The 26,610-nt window shown below is 35.1% G+C and overlaps 1 protein-coding gene across 3 annotated transcripts; it reads right to left on the reverse strand.

Annotated features, from left to right (window-relative positions):
* Positions 1-1,635: 1,635 nt before the first annotated feature.
* PRP4K (pre-mRNA processing factor kinase PRP4K) lies at positions 1,636-23,358 on the reverse strand. Of its 3 annotated transcripts, XM_085321710.1 has the most exons (19): positions 22,172-23,358; positions 19,064-19,237; positions 18,674-18,829; positions 17,925-18,006; positions 17,501-17,711; positions 15,092-15,165; positions 13,563-13,653; positions 12,955-13,102; positions 11,583-11,720; positions 10,368-10,521; positions 7,646-7,760; positions 6,998-7,149; positions 6,444-6,530; positions 5,460-5,737; positions 4,989-5,123; positions 4,434-4,479; positions 3,831-3,916; positions 2,966-3,011; positions 1,636-1,817 (listed from the first exon to the last, which is right to left on the reverse strand). In XM_085321710.1, the coding sequence occupies exons 1-14, from the start codon at positions 23,347-23,349 to the stop codon at positions 5,534-5,536; spliced, it is 2,964 nt and encodes a 987-aa protein (XP_085177836.1). In that variant the 5' UTR covers positions 23,350-23,358; the 3' UTR covers positions 1,636-1,817; positions 2,966-3,011; positions 3,831-3,916; positions 4,434-4,479; positions 4,989-5,123; positions 5,460-5,533. The 3 variants fall into 3 exon arrangements, with proteins under 3 accessions (XP_085177836.1, XP_085177834.1, XP_085177835.1); XM_085321708.1 differs by having other exon boundaries at positions 4,989-5,737; XM_085321709.1 differs by having other exon boundaries at positions 2,928-3,011; positions 4,989-5,737.
* Positions 23,359-26,610: the final 3,252 nt, after the last annotated feature.

Raw genomic sequence — 26,610 nt, forward strand, 5'->3', positions numbered from 1 at the left:
CCCAAGTATTTACTTTTATCTGTCCATATGTAGCTTTAAAACACTCAATTTAAGTTATTGGGACATTAAAAAAGTGTATTTGCAGAACTGTCTTCATRTGGTTTTGCTCTTTTACGAAGTTAGCTCACACCTACCTCATAGGAAAATCTGGGCCACATTCAACATTGGTGTTTGTGAAGAAATACTTGAGGCAATGAAGAACTCAAAATGTGTATTATGCAAGGAGGACCAAATTCTGCAATTTAGAGAAAGCAATCATTAGTCACAAGTTTAAACTAAGCTTTATTTATTTAAATATATGGATGTACAAAACTAAGAAGTGGAAGTGTAGGAGAAACCTGTGACTTGAATTCATCTACACAAAACACAGCTTAAGCAGGAAGACCACAGTATTGACTAACAAATGTGATACATTTGAAAAGTTCAGATTTGCATGAGTGTTATATACCAGATCTTCCAGGCACTTAATGTTTTCTGTGGATCTTTCCAGGCATTGCTCATTTTAAATTAGTATCCATTCTGCAGACACTATCCTTACAATCAAATGACAACCACACACTCATTTAGGAAAGGTTTCAAGCAATGCTTAAACCTGTATCTTGTAAAAGCCTTACCCTCAAAAATGCTGCAGCTTTTAAGTTCTCAACACATATCTCCTTGGGAAGGAGATATGCTTGATACTTCCCTTTATTATCCACACAATAAGTATAACCAGTTTTCTTAGAGTAATGATTTAAGGGACAATTTATGAGTTATACCTTTGAAAATACACATACTCCATCTCACTTCTATAAGCTGACTCTCCCATTTGACTGCCCTCACTTCTTTCTTATTATCTATAGATACATCTTCAGCACTTACATAGTTTCCCTCAATGTAATACAGTGCAATTCTTTCACTTCATAATCCATACAGGTTAGTATCTCCCAGAAAAAGGGCTAAAAGGGCTGGATGAGAAGGTGAGGGGAAAGAGGAGTGGGGAAGCAAGCAAGCAAGCAAGCAAGGGGAAATCAAAGTGAAATCCGCAAAAGCTTTTTGTTGCTGACAGGACTTAAACATCTGGAGGTAAACAACTGTTAAGAAAACAGCTCAATTTAATAGACATATGTAAGATTATACTTGGAAAATATTCCATATATCTATCTCTCTCTCCATACACACACACACATTTATTTTAGGTATCTATGTAGTTCCTATATATAGTTATACAGGAAGACACTTTCATACAAATGGGATCACTGGAACAGTCCAAGTAGTAGGTGTTCTGGGGTTGCCTGGTAAGGTACTTTTGTATCCTTATTCGTTTGAGATTTTTCAGACTTGCACAAAGAAGCTATAGAATAAGTTTCCCATTTTCCATCATGGGCCATGTGACATAAAGAACATGTGACAGCCTTCTTTATAAAGGCCAGCTGTATTATCAACAAAGGAGTTCATTAGTAATCTCTACCAAACAGTACATTCTCCCATAAATTAATAGCTGTATCAATGCATCTCCAAGATCTTTAACATCTCTGATAAAACTGAAGCACAGTTCTTCAAATAGAGTTGTCTGCTCAGTATTTCAAAAATTTTAAAATATTTAGAAGCTTTTTAATATCATATTTGTAAGCAGAACAGAAGACAAGATACAAGTAAGTTTTAAGCTTCTTTTATTAACTTCAAGCAATTGCCAATTCTCAACATTTTCTACACTGAGTTACAATTTGATGCATACTGTAGAAGATTGCTTTCTCCAGTGGTCTCACAAACTGGCTTGCCTTCTGTGTGTGGATCAGTATGTGTAAAGGTTCTTCAGAGGTATAATGCCACTTACCCTATGTATGGAGATAAAGTATTATTAAAAAAGTTTTAAAAGAATCATGATACTGTATTATCGAATGCTCTTAAACAGTTTTAATTTTTAAAGTAGCATACACTGTGGTTTTATACATACATACATACAAAGAGATAGAGATTCTAACTGACTATGTACTTGACTCAGCACTAAAAAAGGCAGGGCATTTCATTTCTGTCCTCAGGAATTTGAGTTAAAAAACTGCAAATGGCATGCGTAGCATGGTTTTTCTGGATGCTTGGCAAACCACATGTTAAACATGTGAAGCTCCTTTCACCATTAGAGAGAAGGGAACAGAAGTTGGCACAGTAGATGTACCCAAACATTCTATATGCAGGACCAAAAGATACAAATTATATTCTTATGCATAGCAGGAACAGATAAATTATCCTCCTTCCTAGATTAGCTGAAGAATAGTTCAATAAGAAAATCCTGCTGCACAGCTGTTCTACTTGTACTTGCACTGGAATTCAGCTAACTGCAGTGACACTAATAACTTCTCTGCTRTCCTCAGAAACCAAAGGCTACATGGGACAGGTATTGCCTAACACTGGAGAAGTTCCTTGACAGTGTCAAGTTTTCTATTCCACAGGCTTTTGAAGCCAGAATTAAGAGAGTTTCCATTGCTGCCAACAGAAAAAAGCTGAAGCTGGAACAGGGCAGAGGACTGAAATCCACTTGCTTTTTTGAACAGTCCCCTGTCAGCCAGTCTCTGGTTTATCAACAATGAAGTCTGACAGAATTAAAATAAATAAGGAACCTGCTGAAGTTCAAGGAAAAAATAAAATGCATCATCTGCTTATATATTTACTAGTTAAAAACAGATGTATTTTAACCAAACATAACAGGCTCTTTTCCTAAAGGACAGGTTTTGCATTGGTCATTTTACCATTTTAAGAAAAATCACATTAAATAATAATGTTTATTTACCTACATTTAATCACAATAAAAAAAAATTCATTCAGAAAACAAGCACATCTGTGTAACAAATACTAATACAATAAGTATATTCTAAGTAGTAAGAATACAGCAGCAGTGTTAATCAAATCTAAATTGGAATGCTGGAAACCAAAAGATTAGACAGAATTACATGAAGAATATTTTTCATATCTTTTATAGGACAGAAACCTTTGTTCATGTCTTCTGGTAGTCATCATCTTCTTTTGAGCTGCACCTACAACACAAAGAACAAGTAAACGAGCAACTTTATGCTTCTTCAGATTAGCTTAAGACAGTTCTGTAGGTATTAAGGTGCATTGTTTCTATTGCATTGTTTCTGTATCACCAACTCATTTCATTGCTTTGTATTTTATTCTTAACATAGGAATATAAAACAACAGAAAGAATAGGCTCTTACTACATCTGTGTAAAATTGCCATCAGAAGTGCTGCCTATGTTGTGCAAGGGCAAGTTAACTTTCTACATTTAACGAGCAAGCAATTAATATTTCATTAAATGTGAAAGCTGCATTTTCTATTTCCTGTATGAACAAGTACCTTAGTATGTGGAAATAAGAACAAATTACTTTTTAATAAAAATATTAGAATATAAATTGAGAAGAGACAGGTTGAAGGTTCCAAATAGCATACAAAACCACCCATCTCCTGGCTGTTTTTGTAGTTAGTTCATTACATCTCCTTGGTGGGGTATCTCCCACCAGCAGAATGACTGCTTTGCCTCATTTTTCCATTCCTGAGTGCACTAAGAGTGCATGATTGTTGCCATTATGTACCTAGATGGATACAAAAACCCTCCTTAGTTTAAAGTAGTACTATAAAATATGTGAAACCAGTGGGTTTTGCACAACTTTTCAGAAYAGATTAACGAAAATGAAAAGATGAACTTAATATTGCAGGAGACAATTATTAAACAGCAGTATGGACCTGAAAAATTTGATTTTGGTTTCCTCATGTTGCATAACCAACTCACAAATGGTTCAAGCTGCTTTTAACTTGTTGCTAAATGTTTATCTACACATGCTGTCAGAAATAACCTTGTTAGGAAGGTGAAGTTGGTGTCTCAGCAAATCAGACCCATGGAGTAGGCGTTGAGTGGCCTGTGACTCGCTTTCCTTTTTCTCTTTCAGCACCATCAAAAGGAAAAGTGAGAAAAACAGCACAAACATTAGTTAAATCCTGAATTTAGTCCCATGTCCTACAGGAATAATTTCATTACAATGAAAGCAGACAGACAGTATCTGTAGGGTTTTTGTTTTCTTTAAGCAGTGATAATTATATATCTAATTAACATAGCCTATAGCACTTCCAAAGATCCTAATTTTTAATAAACCCTTCAATTAAATTGATTAATAGAAAATGCAGGGGTGGTTCTTATAAATTACCTGATTTACCATCACTGAAGACAGATTCTTTTAAAAATGGCTACAAATGCCTTGTTCACAAAAGACTTTATTATCTAATGATGCATACTGAAAACATACAGAAATCTGCATGGTCCACTTTACATGCAGCAGAACAATCTTCACTTTACAATAAGTAAGTGTCAACTGTTTTATGCAAGAGACAACACTTTAAAGTCACATTTCTTAAAGAAAAGCTTCATTTACAAAAGAAATAAAAGGTAAAGAAGCAATTACYGCTTTTAAAAAGCAGCTGCTTTGTTCAAGAGTGGAAGGTTTATGCCTGTATTGAAAGACAACATGATCACAAATAATGAAAACAATGAACAAATGAAACACTTTTAGCATAAAGCAGTACACTTTCAAAATGACATACAAATAGTTAAAAATTTCATTATGTTGTCTATCTATTCTTTAGATATAAGTTCTTTTCAATGAGATCCCAACATATGTAATTACTAAATGAAAACTCTTCTGTAAGTGTCATATGTCATAGCGAACTGTATTTAACAAAATGTATACAAAGTCTATAGCAAGTTGATTAAAAAAATTAAAGTAATAAGAAACAGTACACTGAAGGCGCTCTATCCATCAAGTGCGCGCTCTCAAAATTTTAAATGTGATGAACACAACAGAAGCTGTAACTATGCCACAGTTGTAATGCCAGAAAATAAAACAAGATCATTTATCAAACATGCAGGGAATTCTGCCACAATGCTATCGTCTCTYATTTGTCAGTTGTTCCAGTAAAATAACAGCTTAAACACCGGTGATGTTGATGGGTTAGCTTACCTTCAGTGTACTGAAAGTTGTACACAACCTGCTTTAAAAGAGGAGACCATCCCTGCGGGCAGGCTCAAGAAGGAACAGACCCCCTTCGGCACTGACTACACCAAGGGCATGCTGCTGTGGCCTGCACACACACACCTAGGAAAATGTGAATATAAACAGCATTTATGCTGGCCATTTTTTAAAGACAAAAATGAAGCCAAGTCTGCTAAAAACAAATCAACCACCCAGTATTACTGCTCTTTTATAACAGATGCTTTTTCTTTTTATAATATATACGAACTGCAACGATATACATTAGCATTGTACTTCTGTGCAGTCTTGGCAATTAAAACAGTTCTACAGTGAAAATTTTCACATAAGACACAAAACAGAATTACTCTAACATTTCTAAAAGAAATATCAGCCTTGATGTTAATTCAAATGTATCATTTCTTCCTCAACTTTGCAGGGGAAATATTTATGTTTATATACATTAATAATTGCTGTGAAATTTCTTCAGTCTTTGTATCTTAATTACTCAAACCCTTTGAACTTCTTCATCTGGTTTATATTTTTTCCTGGATGAAGGCATGCTGAAGAGCCTGGTTGATGCTAATCCGTTTAGCCGGGTCTAACATTAGAATCTGGTCCAACAAGTCCTTTAGCTGGTGTACTTTTTTACGCTGGTCTTCAGGGAGTCGTTGGCACCCAATCAAGTCTGCTAACAGGTCCTTGGTTGGATTAATGGTGCTCATAACAGTAACCTTCTCCTACGAATACAAAAATGGTAACCTTATTGTAAAACAGTAGTAGTGCACAACCCTCCTCGGTTTTACAGGGCTTGAGAAGCAACCTTTTTGCAGGGTTATATCTGATCAGTTCCCCAGCATGGTTCATCATAAGGCCTCATAAATCCTCACACAAGCAAAGGGAAAGTGTTGAAATAAGCAGTCAGGGGAAGGCCAGACTATTTTTCATCAACAGTAGGYGCAGTTAACCTCAGTAAACCTCAGTTTAGGCAGTTAGCCTCAGTTAACCAAGAACATGATCAGAAGTCCGCACAAAAAGCATCCCACATCTGATCATTAATACTGGGATAATTGACAAGTTTCCATTATTAAAACTGCAAAGAAAATAATAAACAGCAACCTCCTACGACAAGCAGGTCATACTTCAGTCAGCCACTCTTCTCTAACAGGAGGACAGAATATTTTTTATTAGTAATTTCAAGATAGTTTATATGAAAACATCTATACATAAAAAGATGAAACTGCTTTCTCTTAAACACCAACGTATTTAAATTATAAGAAAAATCTTTATTGCCAGATTATGATCATATACTCTATCTACACTGCCTCCATAAGAAATCAGAATGACTTCCAAAGTCTTATTTTTAATTAAGGTATGTTGAAAACATCAATGTAGTAGAAAAACTTGGGAAAAAAGGAATAGCTTAGTTGGACATTAAGGACTTACCCTTTCTGTCACTTTATCTACTTCTATATACATAAAGTTGAGATTTTGATCAAAGTGCTGATCTTTGAACACACCTTTTCGAATCATCTGGAAAATAAGAGAGGCAAGAGTTTTAGGTAAGTTTTAAGTCTTACAAATTCCACAATTAACATCAACATCTACTAACTGATTGAAACATGAATAATTTAGTACTTCTAAAAAACATATCAAAAGGACAGTGAGAAATGACTAGAGATTGAATGAAAAAAAATACAGTTCAAACCAGCTGAAAAAGGACACAGTATCTTCCATTGACTTACGTATTTTTTTCAGGTCACTGCTTAGAAGGTTTCTGCTTTCACTTTATACTTAGTCTATGAAAAAGAAGCTGTACACTTTCACTTCATAAGATTTTAAATCAATATAAATTATACAGTCAGAGGGATGTCTGATATTTACTGGCTGTTAAGAGAAGATGTATACGATAAGAAACAGAATTAAAGGAGAAAAAAGAAAGTATGTTCAATTCAGTAGTTTCAGATGTCAAGTGAAAATTCTATACTTATTTTTCTTACCTTGTTTGGCATCTTTCCTTTGAGATCCATGGCTAGTTTCAGCATATGGTTATTGGTTTTGCCAGGAAAGAGTATTTTTCCTGTATAAAGTTCATATAATGTGCAGCCTACAGACCACATATCTATACCATAGTCATAGATTTTTCCTATAACTGAAACAGAGCAAATCAAGTTAATTCCATAAAGGCAGCCATAAAGATAAATTATCACGAAAGTAAAAAGATGAAAAAATTCTGATTTGGAAACTATGTTGGTGTTCCTACTCTTAGGAATAAGAGGGTACCATAAAAGAAAGAAGCATCCTTCCTTCTCACTTTTACATAACACCTGTTTTTGAAAGGGAGGTTTTTATCTAACACCAAACAAATTAAGTTATTAAAACACAAAAAGTCAGAACAATACCTCAGAATTAAAATAAAACTATAATCAGAATGACTTATCCCCATCCTTACTGAGCTGACTACTAACACACATGAAGAGTCACACAAACATGCTTTCAAAGTTCAAACTTCTGACTATCATAAGTGTCCGAAGTGATATTCTGGGACTGTACAGAGGATAAATCAACTCAAGGCAAATTCTCATTTGCCCACAGTGGTATATCCAGCTACTGCTTAGGATGAGCGCAGCCAATCCGAATTTACTTACTGATTTCAGGAGCTCGATAAAATCTACTGACAAGATACGGTGTGATATCATTATCTGCAACATGTGAAGCTGATCCAAAATCACAAAGCTTTAATATCGTTTTAGACTCATTCACCTGCAAGTTAAAAATAAATATACATTAGCACTGTTTGTAGATATGATTGCCAATAGCACTGTGCAATTATCAACRCATTTGTGTCAGAGAGAAGAAAAACATCCAGTCTTTAAATTTCAAATTCTTCCCATGTCTCAATCCTTCCTCTATATCCTAAAGAAACAGTAAAGCCTTCTTAAAATGAAGTGACAGTTAATATTTACAGATCATGTGAAATACCGAAAAGGTGACTTTTATGTACTTTTCCCTTATCTATTTCACTCTTTTTCATTTCTGTTATTTCATTAGTCCTACATGTCTCATGTGTATTGTAAAGCAGGGGAAAAAAGGTAACTTTGAATGTTATTTAACTGCTTCTGTCAAGATAATCAGAAGTTAAACAAAAATCATGCCCCCAAAATTGCATTTTTTATTTTAACATTTCTCTGATGCACACAGTGACACCTGCTGAGAAAGCTGGAAATGTACTTCCATAGCTTTTGACATATGCACCCAGTTACTAAGTGAACATAGTTTATATTAAAGTTCCCATTTCTTTCAAAAGGAATATTAACATGCCAGTAAAGTCCTACATACATACTTCAAAGTACTTTTAAACAGAGGTATATGACACACACACACACACGGGCAGTACTCAGCCAACTCTTCATGGCATTAGGGCACTGATTTTGCTTTACTTCATCTGGCTTGGTACGAAGTTAATTGAAGAGGTAATCCCTTACGCACCCCGTAAATATTACCTGTGTCTCTGGAGAATTAAAGTTAACAACTTCCAATAAGCAGACAATACACTGCTTAAAGATTAGTCCAGGATGTGATTGAAGGCATATCAAACATCACTTGGGAAATAAGTGAGTCACCTTTGCAGCGTAATTGAGACCAAACATCCTATGTTAAAGACAATCAGAAGCTACCTTCAAAGCTAAACATGCCTTATTGCAGCACGAATAACTTGACACTTAAAATAACAATACCAATTTATTTATTAATATCCTGTAGTAGTAAAAAAAAAGCTATGATCACAATTAGTTATTAACCTGTCTGTATTTTGTCATTCAAATCATCTTCCAGTGACGAATCTTGCAAGAAAAACAGTGCTGCAACAATGTTACCTTATCATTAGAAACATGTATCTAACATGTACAGGAAATAAATCACAGAAAAACACATCTGGCAAAGCCTCTACTCMTTAAAGACCAAATTATCTGACTTCTGGATTACATTTTAAAAAAATATTTGTATATATTCATTTCTATGGGTGGCTCCATATTAAGGATTTAATTATAAACAATATATAGGTCAATTATTTAGGTTATCTAAAAATAGTATTATTGTATTCAGCTTCATAAACTGGTTATTTTTCTAATATGAAGCAACACAGTTTAAGAATCTACATGAATACTAGCATGGTGGGTGTCATGGCACTTCAAAGTTTAGGCTTGAGAAGGAAGTGTAAGAAATAGGAACTTCTCTCCTCCCCAGATTCTTATTTTTTAGTACCATAAAAAGCAACATTGGTAACTTCCTAATATCAATTACAGAAATGCAATAAAGTGAAAGATATGTAAGACTTCAGAACAAAATTCAAAAATTTGCAAGACATGGAGAGAACCCTGAATAAATACAGTATTTCATAGCAGGAAGCATCTAATATTTTTATCTCAAATTGTCAAAGCCCAACATGTACAAAGATAGGTAAAATTGTTTTCAGTAATACTGGTTACATGAAAAGACTTTCTGTTATTAGAACTACCCTTTCATACTCCTGCTTAATCATTCAACATCTACTTGGTAAAGACTAGTCCTGTGTATTTGTTACTGAATCTGTTACAGACTATTTCCACCAGTGAAATGTATAGAAAAGCCTTCTGGAAAAGCCTACAATGACTCAGTGGCAGGAAAGGAGACCACAAATGATTTCTAATTCTCCAGAAAATACGGAAGAATATCCTTGCTGGACCTTCATTCTAGGTACTGAAATTGTATTTATTAGAGCTCCAGTACCCAGAATGCCTCATAAAACAGCATATTATTCACATATCTCAAGTTTAGATAGTAAACTTTAGGGCTACAGTGTCAAGAAGTGAACATTCTGAGTAAAATAAAAATCTGAATGCATCACATGGATGACCACGAGAAAAAAAAAATCCAAAGTCAACTCATGTTTGATTTTATCTGTTAAGCACTTTTTCCATTATCTCATCCAAATAAACAAAATCTCCATCCAAATTCAATCAGCTTAATTAAATATTGCAGAAAGTAAGAGCATTTTTCAACTGTTAAAGGAAAAATGCTGAGACTACAGCAGATCTGCTTTATAAAAAGATGTAGAAGTATAAGTGGATGTAGGTTAGTTTGAGAAAGACTATAGTAGGTGAAAGATTTTATTGGTAAGCTTAGTTGCAATTTAAATATTTGATTGTATTATATTTCTTGTTTATTATCTATAACATGATGGCATTTTATTTCAAAACATGAAATTAAAAATTTTCAGGAATAAATTTCTGACTTCATCTAAATTCACAGAATTCAGAGAAACAGTATTAATTTCAAATACTTTTTACACTACAGACTGTGCAAAGTAAGTTTATATTATGTATTACTTACCAAAATATTATCTGGTTTAATGTCTGCATGCAGGATATTGCATCTTTTAAGAAGTTTTAATGCCAAGAACAACTGCTGGCTGTAGGAACGCACAGCTTTAATATGGAGACCAACATCTTTCCCATACTTTTTCAACACTTCTCGTAAATTCATACTATTAAGAGGGAACAGAAGACAGCTTAACAAAGAAAAGTGTTTTAGCCCTCTCAATTTTAAGATAAATATGAAGAAACTAGTTAGCTTTAGACATTTGGTGAAAAGCAGTATTCAACTTAAAATACATTCTTCTTAAGGTTTAGCAATGAAGCAGAACTACTGGTCAATYAGATCTACTATATACTGTATAGTAGTGACTAGACTGACTTACAGTTCAGAACATGTTTTTAAATCAAAATTAATTTATAGGATTAATTTGCACAGGAACTGTATTTTCTTAACAACTATACTGTCTTTGTACCTTTTTTCTTAAAAAAAGAAGGTTGAGGAGATGTTAATCAAAATATAATGGCTATTTTGTAAAACTTGCACTGTTTCAGAAAAAAAACACACGCAAAAAGCCCCCTCAAACTTCACCTCGAAAGCTCATGGGAAATATTAAAATATGACACACAAGAAAACTYAGGGTATGAACAACAGTATGTCTCCATCTAAGTAAAAATGGAAACTAAGGCACTGAATATATCCAGATCTATCATAAAACACACTGTCTGCAATTAACTATCAAAAGAACCTGACTACTTAAAGCAAAAGTGACTATACAAAGTACTTGAACAATTTTCTTCCTTAAAGCACTGTTATATATGTAATCTTAACATATAGCATTTGTTGAACCACTCTGGGAATGCAATCTGAATCCAAACMCATAAAATAAAGAATTATGAAAGCTAAGAACAATATGGTGACAAAAAAAATTAAGACTACCAGCAGTAAGGTGAACCATCTTTAATAATATATTGTTTTGTTTCAAATATTGACTAGGCAGCTGGTTCGTAATAATGCTTCAAATCTGAAGTAGTTCAGCCACTGTGGGCTTGTGCTTTTTATTTTGAATAAAATTCCTTGCATTCTTGAATCTTGGCAATGGATCAAGATAGATATTAAAATGAAAACAACAGTCAAGAGCAGAATGTTCAAGATCACTTAACTGAACTTTTTTTTTTTCTTTTTTCTTTTCTTTTTTTTGAGAGAGTCAGTCCCATACATTTGTCATCTTACCTGAGTGGCTCAAATACAAGACAGAGATGCTGTTTGTGGTAGAAATGCCTGAATAATCGTAGACAATGAAACTTGTCATCAGGATCTGCATCATTGAGCTTCTTCAAAAATTCCAGTTCTTTTAAGCCAGTTTTTTGCCTGAAAACAAAGCAATACCATTAGAAAACAAAATGTTTAAAATTCTAGTACCTTCTTTTAACCTAGACATTCACCTGGCTGAGTATAATTATCAGGAAACAAGAAGTGTTTTGTGCTTCCTTAACGTAGCACCAGTTAAAAAAAGTAATTTGTGGTTTACTGGCAGTGTCTATTCAGTGGGTAAACCTATTCCATTCTTTGAGCACTATCTATGACTTTGTAACCTACTTGCACTTTCCTCCTCCCTCATGATTGCATTTAACACTGAAATTGGATTTTCTCCTGTAATACAGTACAGATGAGTTTTATGGAACACTTATTTCATAAGTTTACTCTTTTTTTTTCCAAGTATTTAACCACCTTAAATAAATTTTAAGCCAAATTGAGTACAAAGTGAAAGTACACACCCAAGCTGAATTATCTACACAGAATACCAAATTGAAATAATTTATTGCTCATTTATCATTTCTAAGTACTTATTTGTATAAACTAAAGTAACCCAGTTAAATATTTAACAATGCCAGTTTTAAAACTTCCAAAGTAAAATGCATAGGAAAGACTTTCTTATAAGTTGTCTTTAATGGCAGAGGACATAACAGGTGATATCAGCAACACTGCAGCAGATACTGAAAACATATATTACAGATGAGACCTCACACAGATGATGTAGTCTAATGTAACATCGCACTAATTAATGTTCACTTAATCTCAAAGACCTTCAACGCCTCTATAGCCACAGTCCCATTCCTTTCCTCTATGCACAGGCATGTGCATATGCACATACATGCGCAAGCACACAAAATATATTAAAAACAAGCTGCAGGTATTTCATTAGGATCCAATCTACAGCCTGCTAAATGGATTTGGTCTATCAAAACAAAATTATATACAGTCCAGAGCTAGCAYTCTTCTGTTCTCCCATCTCAAAAGTTTTACACTTGGGCAGGCCATACAATCAACTATAAACTTGTTCTTTGCCACCACTGTTCCTGGTAGTTTTCCAAATGAGAAAGTGCCTGACAAAAACGCAAGTACCCTTCTCCTGCGATAGCTGTAAAGTGTGGATACAAAGTCCTCAAATGCTTCCAATTATATGGCTCATATTAGCAGAAAAGCAGGAATCACAGCTGTAATCTGTTATTTCGCTTGAAACAAAGGGAGATTCAAATCACATAAAGAAAAACTTCCARCTGTTACATTTGCTTTATTATTATTATGCAAAAACATTACTTACATAAGTTCGTTGTTCCTGATGATTTTAACAGCTACTTCTTGATTTGCTCTTGCCATATCCCTGGCTCGCACTACGTTACTAAAGACTCCCTGGCCCGTATAACCATAGACGTTGTAACGTTTATCTAGAACTTCGCCTATGTTAACACCTGAAGAATAAAAATCAAGCAATTTACAGTAAAAATTATGAGTGATATACATAAAGTATTTTATGAAAAAAACCAATTCTGTATAGTTCAGAAATGGGAAAAGGATAGTCACTTAAAAACTTCGTAGCATACATTTTATATTTACTTGTGTGAAAATTCTGTGGGACTGAAATTGTGATTCTGTAAGTCTGGAGTCTTTTCATAACTGAGGTTAAAAGCTGCATCCCTATTTCATCCATTACAAGAGTATTTCTTCTGACTTTTACTACTGCAAATGATTTTAACATTGAGCAATGAAGTGAAATATGCTCACTTTAGTATCTGCCCAAATATGTCAAACTAAGTGAGGGTCCTGCAGTGTGGTTACTTTAGAATAACATTTCACTGTTTTCAAATGAGCATGTTTTCCCTTTAGCATTCTCTTTTCCAATTTAAGTACAAATYGACATATAAAACTTACGATAATAGCCTTCTGCATCAGTCCAGTTATCCCTGAGATTGGGGTTTTCCTTAAAATCTTTTCCAAACCCAGCAGCCCTTAAACGAGCACTCTGAAATGAAAAGGACAAAAACAAAAGCTTTAATTTTGTGATCTAAATATGTGCTTTTTGCTTTGATGTTTACTTAAGAAACCCAAAAGCCCACATGATTAGGCACTTTTTTGCACTGAAATACTGTTCCTCTCCACAGTACAAACACACTTATCTTTTAGGAGATAAAGTACTGGGGAAAAAAAAAAAAAAAGACTATTTAAACACGAATATTTGCAKACTGTTGCAGAGGAAGAGAGTAGGAACAATCAATAAAACTATTACTAAATATTAGAAGCAGACAGAGTTTCAGTTATTACCCACAAAGAATATGAACAAGTTAAATTAGAATGCATACTCTGTAGGTTTTTACCTATAGTACATTTGTAGAAACAAAATCTAGCAATTTGAGAGGTAAATTTAGTGGCCTAAGGCTTGAATTTTTGTCCATTCTGTGCCACTTGAATTTTTGTCCATTCTGTGTCACTTCAAAGAGTCATACTACTATGTTTATGATCATAAAATTATTACAATTGTTGCCGATATCCTTTAACAGATTTGGTAAAATATTATTCAAATTCAAAACTATGTAGTTTAGAGTATCTTCAGTTGGACACTAGTTCCTAGAAGGGAGAACTGCTTACTCACAATCCACTCAAGTCCCTACCTGTCATTTCCAAATTTTTAAGAACACAAATTAAAAAAAAAAATCCAAGATTAAATATTAATTTATTTTCCAGGTCAAAGGTGTTAAGAGTACACTGCAGCAGCCTTTTGTCACCAATACTTCCACCATAACTAATGAATTCTGTTTACCATATAACAAAATTAACTGGAGAATTTCTGAGTTAAGAAAATTCTGGTCCTGATGTATCTCTCATTGGTTGGGTATCAACAATAACTAAGAAAGTGTACAAAGAATTGCATGCAAAGTCTCAAAACAATTAAGTGAATTACTGCGGTCTGCAGGCCAGGGCAGTGTATTTAGAGAAAAGCTGACGGAATAGTGAAGAAGTAAAAACAAGAAATGCATCTCATCATCTAGAAAGAAGCTACTAGATTAGTCCTATACCACATCATCATTGAATTAAAACACATTACACAATTAACCACGCATGACCCTTTGAAGAGGGTATATATTTAGAGAAGTACACAATATTAATGTAAAAGCTTAACATACAAAGAACTTTGTTACTGTTTCCCACCACACATCCTATTCAAACAGCAGGTGAAACCTCCAAGCATTCAGTCAGRCAAAACTCCCACTGATTTCAGTAAGTTTTACTTGGGTGAAACATTAAGAACTACTTTGTCTGCCTCAGCTGATTTAAAAATTCAGACAGTATTGCCCACCTAGTTACACATTGATAATCCAAATTCCTACAAAACTCAAGTGACAATAACTCCTTAACAAAAAGGTAAGCAGAAATCCGTATTTTCACCTCTAAGAATTACCTACATCAAAGTATGCAGCAAACATATCATCTGATTCTGTGAACATATCAGGAGCCAGCAACTTCTTCTGAGCTGAACCTTAAAAGAAAATTTAGATTATTCAACACAAAAACAAGGACAAACTGATAACAACTATCACACTAATGTAACTTGTGTCTTAATACCTTTACAATATAATCCAAGATCAATATGGTGGTAAAGAGGTGGCTCTAATATTGCTTTCGGAAAATGCCGTTTKACGTAATTAAAAATTCTACAAATAGAAAGCTCAGATCGGTCAATTTTTTCAGTGCACTCAAAATATACATACTCCTTGAAAAAAGAATACACATAACAGATTTCAAATGATTCATACAGAAAGAAAAAAAATCCTGTATTTTACGTGATTATTTCAGGTAGTGAACTTGTGTATTCAATATACAATTCTAGGGTTTTCTGCTAAACATTGTAAAGCCCAGAAGACGTTTCTTTAGGCAGTGTTTTCTTCAAAATTTTTCCTGCCAAAAAGGAGCTTGTAGGTAGCTTATAATCAAAGATGAAGCTAATTATTATTACGTTTAAAAGAGAAACATTTTTAATGCAGGCAAGATTATCCCTTTCTCACCTTTTAATCATCTTTAAAGTCCCAAAGACATTTTATTTGGTTGATAAGATAAAAACAAAGAAATATAAATTAAGTACATATGTTAGTGAAAGCAAGTAAACTTCAAACTATTTCATAACATATTTTGGTAGCATTCCATCACGACCATGATAAATCACAAAAATTCCCTTAATGGTATAAAGCAATGGAGAAAATAAATGGTTAACCCCAGAATACTCCAATTTTCACAATGCACATAACCCACTGCTTTAAACAAAAAGATAACCAGATCAAAATCTTCTCAGAACATTGAAAACTGCCATCAATCATGCTGGTATGATACCATGTTTCAAGATACAGACACTTTTGGCATCCTCTTAAGATTTTCTTTTTAGTTCAAGTAACTTATAGTTTCACTAGGCTACAAGTACAACTTATCACTCTTTGCAAGGTCAATCTCCCCCTCTCTTTCTCTCTCTCAAAAAAAACAAAACAAAACAAAACAAAACAAAMAAAAAAAAAACTTACCACTCTTTTCCACCTTCCCATCTTTTGCTATAGCCACCCCAACCCAGAATTCTACCAAAACAGGAAAAATCCACAATTTTATAAGCATAACTGACCTATTTTTTTTATATATATATTCTTTTATAGCTTAAGAAATATCTTTGTAGTTAACAGTTATGTTTTCATAYACTTCATTGGACAAATTTTGAAAGTAGTGCACACCTCTGACAAAAGAAATTATGTATTATACACAAAAAGACTTGGTCTTTGTGGTATGCAAATACAGAAAAAAATATATAAAGAAGTTCTTTTCACCTACAATGCAGGAGAACAATCTGTAAGCATACTGTTAAGTGAAGCAAAAGGACAGATTCCAGTGCAACAGAGCAGTCTCAAAGAGAAGTAGCATTACTTCAAAGGGAAGCATCCACCGCAACATACCATATTTAGCCCCCAAGGATACATCTAGAGCATGACATTAAATACAAGCTAACCCTCCAACTATTTACTGGGGAACAGGAAGGTTTCATAGCCCTAGTTGAACAGTATGCTGTTGCAATAAAACTGTAAAGAGTAACTGAAACAGTTAAAACTACCTCAACTATGTCTGCACATGGGCTAAATGCATACCTTTGACTGCTGGGAAGATGTAAAGTAGTAATCTTTTCTCTTTTAGATTACTGGAAGTAGTTACTGGAAGTAGAAGCTTTCAATACTACAAGATGCAGCAAAAGGAGCACAGAGAATCTCCTAGTGCATCAGGCACAACGCAGGTTTTACGTGACAACATATTTCAACATTGTTGTCCAATAACTTATGCTTGGGGAGGAAGATGAAGAAACTTCCCTCACCAACAATTACTCTGATTAGCATGACTCTCAAAAGCTCTAAGTCCATTTTGACAATCTAAATGACTATAGAACCATGTACATTCTTCATAAACAGTGGCTTTGACAAAGAAAAAAAGAAAAAATAGACTGAAAAGAAAAACTGTAAAGTTTAAAAGGATGTTTCTTAACTATAAAGACAGGCATCGATATCTGCTTCCCAAATGTATAGCATTAACTGCATCAAAATTTATTAGAAATACAGAAAACATGTTCTACTCATATCATGCTCCCTAGCAAAAGAGCTTTAATTTAAATGGTATGTTTTAAGTACTACAATAATTCAGGTAAATGCTCAAAATACGCCTGAAAAGTCATTGTACTTCCAAGTCTGGAAGTATATCAGGAAATTAAATAAAATGTCTATTTTACAACAATCTGCTTATGAGTTAAACTTTCATAAATAACAATACAGAATGAAATTTCAGATTCTTACCGTTGTTCTGTTCAACTGTCATTAGGTTGTGCTTGGCTTTTACTGATGCCTCAAATGTGTCAACATTTTCCCGCTCATACTCTTTAACATCAGCAGCTACTCTTTCTAAGATGTCATCTGGTGAATTTGAGCGACTACGTGTACTACTTTGAGGACTGCTTGGTTCAGATGGTACAGACATATTACTGTCTTCTGCCTGGCCTTTGTATTTCTACAAAAAAAAATTAGTCATTAATCTCAGCATTATACTTTCAGTCTCAGAAGCAATGCTGCTGCAATGGTTAGACAAAACTAATATTTACAATAAATAAATGGGGGTGAGTGTTAATCAGTAACAGGCTAAGAGCCTTGCCCTACTAATGAAAGTAGGGCTCACAACTTCTTAAGAGTGTATATATACTGATTCTGTAAATTCACATGGTACCTGAACAATTGCTTGCCGCTGTAGCCTCCTTTGTCTTATTTCCGCTTCTTCATCCTCTTCTTCCAAATCAAAGTCTTCAAGACTACAAAGAGAGCATTAGTTTTTAAGTACCACTATAAACACATGATTACATACTGAATTTTAACAAATGCTGTTCCAGGGTCTAGAACACACATAATTTAATACCMAACAGTAACTGCTCACTTAACTCAGAAAGCAAGAGTATATTAAATCCCAGTGGATATATTCGTATCTTCTCACTAAGAAAATGCATTGTTCTTTACCATCACTATTTCTCATAGTGAAAATGCGACTGTTGAAAAATGGATATTCCTGTGCAATTGGATTAAGTAGCTATTCAGCAAACATAAAAAACAATAAAAACCAACATACAGGTAGCAATTCATCTTTTCAGGTGTTACAGTTTTTCAAGAGGATACACTGAAGTATGCACAGACTAAACAGTTTTCACATGATATGGATCAAGCTGCATTTAGGAACCAAACCCCATACCATCTCCAAAATCTGTCTACTAGCCAAGAGGTCTTGATTGTTCTCGCATACTCCAAAGTTTTTCAGATTAAACACAGATCACACCAACAGCAGATGGACAATATCACCAGTACTGAAACATGCTAGTTTTAGACCACAACTCCAAAAAGCTTTTACTATATGAAGATAAATTTTAGTTAATTATCAGTAGATCCATATTTTTAGATAACAAGCGGAAGCCAGAAGTTAATACTTACTTTTCATCTGATGAGGACTCCTGCTCAGCCTTCATACCTTCAGAAAGGCTACCTTTAAATTTGTCTTCTTTAACTTTGCTTCTACTCCTACGTCTATGGCCTCCCCGTGATCTGGATCTCCTTCGAAGACGAGATCTACTTCTTCTGACTCTATCTCTGATGAACAGAAGAGTATTTTAAGAGGAGGAAAATCTGTTCGTAAAACATACATATAGCTCAGCAACTCAAAGTACTAAAATAAATGAATTAATGCATGACAAAATTAATTTGATCTTGCTACGATATATATCCTGGACAAAAACTGAAATGCATGATCATTTTACGTATGAACTATCAATTTAAGTTTATCTGTATTTTATAAAACAAAAAAAATGCAATGTGTGTTTTTACCTCCTTCGAGGAGACCTACTCCGCCTTCTTGGAGATCGGCTCCGTCGGAGTGGTGAACGAGACCTCCTTCTAATGGGGGACCGAGACCTTCTTCTGGATGGGGACCATCTACTAGGTGGGCTGACATCTTTTGATCTTTCACGCCTAGATAAAATATCATCTCTTGTCCGCGTTCTTAAAATAAAGAAAGAGAACGGCAGTAAAGCAAGAGCAAGCTGAAAATAAAAATCACAATTCCCTCTAAAAGCTCACTTTAAAATCTTACTGCAAAAGAGGGTCCACCAGGTGGGCTTCTGAGGCAGGGATGAATAAGTATGTTGCAAAGCTGGTTGCCCTCCTTGTGTGCATCTCCCCACCCTGGGAAATATGTGCCCATACATAGGTCTAGTTCAGGACAACTCTGGAAACAGAGCTTGTTAATTACTATCATAATGCTAAGAGAGGTTTAAAACAAAGCTTGTGTTTATGTCTTGCATTAATAGTGGCCAGTTTTCAAGTTTATCAGAAACAGTATTAACAGTAAATAAAATATGAAAAAATAATTTGTGAGAATCTTCTCCACAACTTTACAGCCGAGTTGAAATTTAAGATTCAACTATTCCACAACACTGACTGTAATGCCTATTTCAATTTGAAGACTAGAACTAGACAGTTTCAACATTTAAAACATTCTAATACAACAGCTGAAAATCACAATTCTTAATTAACATGCAAATTAGCCCTTATCAGATTAAAAAATTGGAGTTTGACACTGTGTAGATTCACAATTATGTAAGAAAAAACTCCTTAATGGGCTACTGGCTGCATCAAAAAGTGTAACTGTACTCCATGACAGAAGACTTCAATTCAACATTGTAAAGCGTAAAAGTTAAAAATATTTGACAACTATTCTAAAGAGTCTGCAACAGAAATTCTTGAAAAAAATCTTTCCACAACACTGTTCAAAATAAATGAGGAAAGTTGCTACTTTATCTTCTTTTTTAATTAAATTGGAACAAGTTATTTTAGGTGCTGTATCTCATCAATAAACAAAATCTGAAAGATTAATTCCATCCATTCTGTAATGATACTTTTTATGACTTTTAAATCAGCTCCAATTATCTCTGCTATGTATCATGAACATGTATACAGAACTGATGCATAATAGTAAACAATAGGAAGGAAGGAAAACTTATGTATAGGTAGAAGAAGTGCTAGTTTCTGTAGCTATTACTGTAGATGCAAATGTTGGAACAGAGTGATCCAACTGATTTATATTATGTTCTTTTGAATAATATAAAAAAAGACAAATCACAAGATAAACTGACAGTTCCATGCTTCTTGGTTAAGAAAGTGGTTGTACTGCCAAAAGCCAACCAAAATACCTTTAAAAAAAATCAGTTCAGAGATGACAAGCATGCCATAAGAAGTAGAGGCTGATTAGGCTGACATTCATAGCAATGTTTTATAAGAATTAGTTTCAGTTAAAGAATTTAGAAGTATTTAACATGATCAGAACCTGGGAAGTGTAAACAGGAAAAATTATTATTTGTGGTTAAAACTGTTCATTAAAGATCTTGAAATTCTCTGGTAGCCTGAAGTAGTTACAGGTGGTTAAGACTCCAACTAAGAAAAATCATTTCAATCTGTCCCACAAGGGACTCCTACTGTCTGGCTAACACTTCCAGCAGAAAGTATTGCTTAGCAGTCCCCCACTCACGTGCTGAGCGCTCACCACAGTACAATAGAACACCGCATTGCCAAAATTACTTCAGTAAGAATTCAACAGAAGAATTCTAAATACATGCACTACTCACTTGAAATGATGTTTAGATAAGTAATTCAAACTGGCTGCAATGCAAGCTGTCATGAGAAGTGAAAACTGAAAGATGCAAAATGCTAAGAACAAAGTCAAATATGTCATAAAAGAAACTTTTAATGGTGCGCTGAGTTTCCTGAGTTACCAGGAAGCAGCTAGATAAACTGCTAGCATTTATAATACTTGATTAATCTAGTTATCACCATTGGGACCACCCTCCAAAGTATCGGTACTATTGCTAAAATGTAACTCAGACAAAGCTGCCAATTATGCCTATAGAACCTACTCCATACCTAGAACAGGGTGCAGTGCAGGCAGAAAAACTTCCACATTTTTTAAGGCACTTATTTACCAAGTTAGCTCTTTGTGGTTCTAGTGGAAATTTTCAAATTTGTACTTTTGTTCTTAAGTCCCAAAATACGCAAAGCTAAACCTTACCATAAAAAGTAATTACAATTACCAAGTTAAAATTATTATATTTAATGAATTAACTTCAAAAAAGTAATACACTTAATTGCTCTCTGGTTGGGAACTTACTACCCACATCTAAGCAGTTTCAGAGAAAGAGATGCTAGTATTTTCTGATGATTATATTACAATTTCTACATAACTGTTTTCACATACAAAATTGCCTTTAGAAGTCCGAAGACTGAAAATACATTAAATAAAAGATTTCAGTCTCTCCCCTCTCATTCAGGTGTATGTAAAATATGGTAATTGTATACAACATTAACCCCACCACCAAGACAGACCTATAATAAAGCAGTAAAACAGTATTATCATACCTCTAGCAAATGGAAACAGAGACTTTTTTTTTTTTAAGAAAAAAATGACTGAAAAAGGCAGCTTGATATTAAAGATTTGAGTAATTTGCACATGCTGATTGTATATCATTTTGGGGTTTTAATTATCTACTGTTAGCCAACACTAACATACAAGAGTGCAAGGGACTCCAGCTTCACAAAAATTCCTGAAAACTACAGAACTATTAATTAAGAAATAGAGATCAAAATCTAAATCAAATAGCTTGAGATAAAAAGACCTGAACTACAAACCTTGTTTCCAGTAATGAGGTGAGCACCAAAAATAACCCAGTCCAACTTTAACAACCCAAGCTAAACCTGTATGTCTAACAGGTGGGTGAATGTTTCTGAAAACTGAATACATACGAAAGAAGTTCATAACAAAGAGCAATTGGACTGCCCATTTTAATAGCTACTTTCAGAATAAATCAAAGAGGTAAACACTAAACTACGAGATAGTTCATCCTATAATGAATTTTTTGATAGTTCTTGACATCTTTAAGTTACCTGGGTGAAGACAGACGCCTCCTTTCTGATTCTCTTCTTTTCCTTTCTGCAGATCTACTCCTTACTCTTCTGCCTGGAGACTGGGTTCGAGAAGGGGATTTACTCTGTTTAGATCTACGATCATTAAAGAGAGGGGATCTGCTTCTTCTTGACTTTTCACGTTGTTTTGGAGATAAGCTTCTTCCTTTTGGGCTCCGGCCAGGTCTTCTGGGAGACCTGTTTTCTTTCCCTGAAGAAGCATCTTTAGAAGGAGATTTAATTGGCTTTTTTTCTTTGTCAGTCTCTATTCTCCTAGATTTTCTATCTTTGGACCGTGATCGTCTATCTTTGGACTTGCTTCTCAGTTCAATTGGAGACCTGGATCTTCTGCCACGATCTCGACTTTTGCTTTCATTTACAACTGGAGACTTTCTGCGATCCCTTGACTTACTTTTATCATCTGCCTTATTCCTATCCTCTGGGGGAGACTTAGACTTTCTATTTTTCTCCTGAGATCGTCTTTTAAGCATTGGAGATCTTGATTTCCTTGTCTGATCTTGAGACTTGCTTCTTTTATAAGGACTTTTGGATTTTCTCCTCTCTTTTGATTTGCTTCTTGTTGTTTTCTCTTTGATTCCATCAATTCCTGCCTTGCTTTTCTTTTTGTCAGATCTGTGTCTAGTCCTTTCTTTTGATTCACTCTTGCTTCCTTTCTTGGAGCTAGTTTTATTGTCCACAGGTTCTAATTTCCCCTTAGTGTTGGATTTAACCGTAGGTCTATTTCCATTTCGCACTTTTTCATTAATCTCCCCCTCTTCTTCAGAGCCTGACTCATAACCTTGCAATATTAATCCCATCCCAGACTGGACTTTTCCTTCCATTAATTCATTTTCAAGTTCAGCTTTCAATAATGCTCTTTGTTTCTCCAAGTCTTCCAGAGGAGCTAAAAAATCAATTTTAGTTCTTTTAGCTGGTCCATCTTCTTTGTCAGAGGTATCAACTACCTCTTTCCGTTTATGCTTCTTATGTTTGTGTCTGTGTTTATGTTTTTTGTCCTTATCTTCTTCTGAAGAATGTTTGTGTTTCTTGTGTTTACTTCGATGTTTGTGTTTCTTTTTTTTGTGTCGGCTGTGCTTGTTCTGAGGTTGGTCTCCCTCTGATATTTCCCCATTTTCTTCATTTACACTTTTCTCAGACATAGCCTCCTCAACCCTGCAAAAACAAAAAATACGGATCAGCACCATCAACTCACTGCAGTGCTTAAAAAAGGGGGGGGGGGGAGGAGAGTGCTGCAAAAGAAAAAAGTGAACAAACGCACTAACAAGATAATACATATGTGAAATCAATTTTATACTTTAAGGTTCAACACTGATAATATCTCTTAATAGTACACAACAATGCTGCATACTTATGTATCCCATTAGTGTATCGCCTTTCTTAGTTGCTGTTCTATTCCTATGCCTAACCTTTCAAAATATTTTCAAAATGCACAACACTCAGTTGTACTCTGAAGGGCAAAACAATTTTATCAGAGGATGATTCTGACCACCTAATTATTCAGACCATCTTGCACAATCCCATGCAAAGCAGACTAACTATTGTAACTTTTTTCTGCAAGTGTACATATCTGTTAGCAGATTTTTTTTTCATTTATGTGATACAGGAAACAGTATTAATGAATAGGATAAATCAGGGAAGTCTGTAATTTCAGAGTCTCCTGATAATATATAATAATTGTCAGCTTCCCCCTCCCCCCAAAATCTTATACCTGTAAAACGGCATCATGCAAAACATCAGAAAGTATAAAGAGGGTTATTAATCATCTAGATCTTTTCTATTAAAAAGAACTWCTTTCAATTTAGCTAGCCAGAGCAACAAGCAATTTAATTAGTACATTTAATGGCTTCAAAAATAATAAAACTCAGTCTTGACATGTTAGGCATTCTCCTATTTTATCTTCCTTAGAAGCTGAAACTGACTAACAGATTTTTCAAGTTATTCAGCAAATGCATCCTTTTGCCTTCAAAATATCAAAAATAAGAGGTTCATCAGATGTCTGTCTTTTGAAATCTGCCTCCTAATTCACATTATCGGTATCAGAGTTAACATTTCTACAAACTTGTCTGATCTATACTGCAACTTCAGAATTTCCTAGTCAACATTTTAAAAACGTAAATAAAGCTCCTTCTGTACCCCAAGCCTCACTTACAGCAATTAAATTGCCTAAACATGAAAGTCAGGAGTGGTGGTGGGAAAGTACACAGAACTRTTGAGATTTCCTCCAAACTCTGCTAGTTTCTAAAGACAGAAGTCTCCAATGAATTACCAATCCAATAGTTTAAATATATCTGAAGCCTTCTAAGTCAGGTCTAAAGGATGGCAAGCTACACAAATTCTCTCTCTCTCTCTCATTAATAGAATCTGTAACAAGCACATGGTTACTGCTTCTTTCCTGTTTTGAGTTAACATAAAATCAAATACAGGAAAACAATCTACATATTTCTCTGGAACATATACTAAAATAATTTGTTAAAGTCATTGCCACTTTATTACTCCGAAATGAGAAAATATGCAAGAGGACAGCCAGACTGAGTGAAAAATACGCAACATTCAGAAATGTAAGTGAGAATTTTTTTTAAAGCCATCTCTCCAATTATTACTGGTTATTCAATCATATTCAATCAAAGCATATAGAAAGGCATTTTTCCTCAAGCATTCCTGATGTTGCATATCATTATGACAACAGAGTATCAAGGAGACAACAAGGAGAAAGGAAACTGCCATATGAGTTCTCCTACCTTTGGTACAAAAGGCACCAAAAGAAGGAARAAGTATTAAATTTTTTTCACTTTGGATTTGCAATCCAGAGCAAATATTGCCAGTGATATAAATTGGTTAAAGGGCAAAGAAATGCTAAAACAGGAATTTTAGGGGGTCTTTTTAGAAAGCTGTAYAAGTTCCCCATTAAGGCATTAATGGTACTTTACAATATTACAAAGATATTACAGGCAAACAAAATCTGATCCATTCGAGCTGCTCTGGACAGGTCTTCCTACTCTTAATATCAGAAAGTGATACTAAGAGCTAAACGGAAGTTACTCTGCAATTTAATTTACTTCAATGTTATGTAACAATCTCACTTTACACTCTCTAGAAGTAAGCTGGTAACAAATGCTGCAGATAATATGCATTACCATTGCATTATCTCAAGACACTGCTAATATGACTGCTAATTTTCTTTATATTTCTATCTGAAATAAAAAAGTTACAATTAACTTCTGTTAGTATTAATACTTCAGAGTTTCTTTGTGCACTGGAATCTAGAAACTCACTCTGTTTATTTCATAAAATATCAGTAAACTTTTGCTTATTTAAATGCTTCACAGCTTTATTTGCAGGAATTTAAATATTTCAGAAGCTTATGAGGCAGACATCTGCACATTTAGGAAGCTAGTGGTCTCATATAGAGAGGAATTGTGACAGGTTCCTGTTACCACCTCACTTTCCCTTATTTTTTTGAATTCAGAGACATGCAAAGAGATTCCATCCATTTTTTAATCTGTATTCAGGCTTTCTATTACCAGTTTTCACCTCATTACTCTTAGTTATATTTCTCTGCAGAAGACCAAGACCTCTTATTCTCGTGCTAACCTTTTACATGGTTTTACAGTTACACCAATTTTCCTCCTCTCCATTTTTTTTTTCTTTTTTTTACTCCCACGATTAAGTGAAGAAAAATAATCCTCAAGTGACTACTTGTTAATGTAAGGGAGTAAAAAAATACAGAGTGCAGTTTATATGCCTACAAATCTGTGTAGTGYGAAGAGGAGCAATAATATAGGTATCAGGTTGTCAACTCCTGGCAAAACTTTCACACAAAGCATTCACGAGCTCCTGAGTTCCGACAAACCTAAATCCTAGGGTAATAAACACGATGCCCGGAAAAGACACCATCCGAGCCCCGTTTCGGCGGGGAGTCGGCAGCTCGGTGTTCACTTCGCCACGGGAGCCGGGAGTTGCCAGTCATTTTGAGGACAGGAAGGAGGGGCTGGCGACAACAAATCGCTTTTTGCTTCCACTAGCACAGGCACTTTTTATACCGCGAGAGAGCCCGGGACTCGGGGGAGGTGGGCTCGCCGCAGGGCGGGCAGCGGCGTCGCGGGCTACTGAGGCGGCGGCAGACGACGGAGAGTCCCCGAGGCACCGGCTGGCCCGGCTCCCCTCCCCGCGCCTCCGGGGAGGCCTCGTTCGGGCAAGGAGCCGCGGCCCGCAGCCGGCTAACGACCTCAAGGATGCCCGAGCTCCGCGCCCCKCCCGGCCCGCGGCGGTAGCGGCCTCGCAAGCACGCGGCGGACAAGAATTTCTCTCCCCGCAGCGAACGCGCTGCCCCAGGGGAGGGGCAGGACGTGCCGGGCAGCGCGGCGCTGCGGCGGGCAGACGGAGCACGCGGGGCCGAGCAC

Source organism: Rhea americana, unplaced genomic scaffold (assembly GCF_003343005.1).
Source record: "Rhea americana isolate MKP2758 unplaced genomic scaffold, rheAme1 scaffold_70, whole genome shotgun sequence".
NCBI classification, from domain to species: domain Eukaryota; kingdom Metazoa; phylum Chordata; class Aves; order Rheiformes; family Rheidae; genus Rhea; species Rhea americana.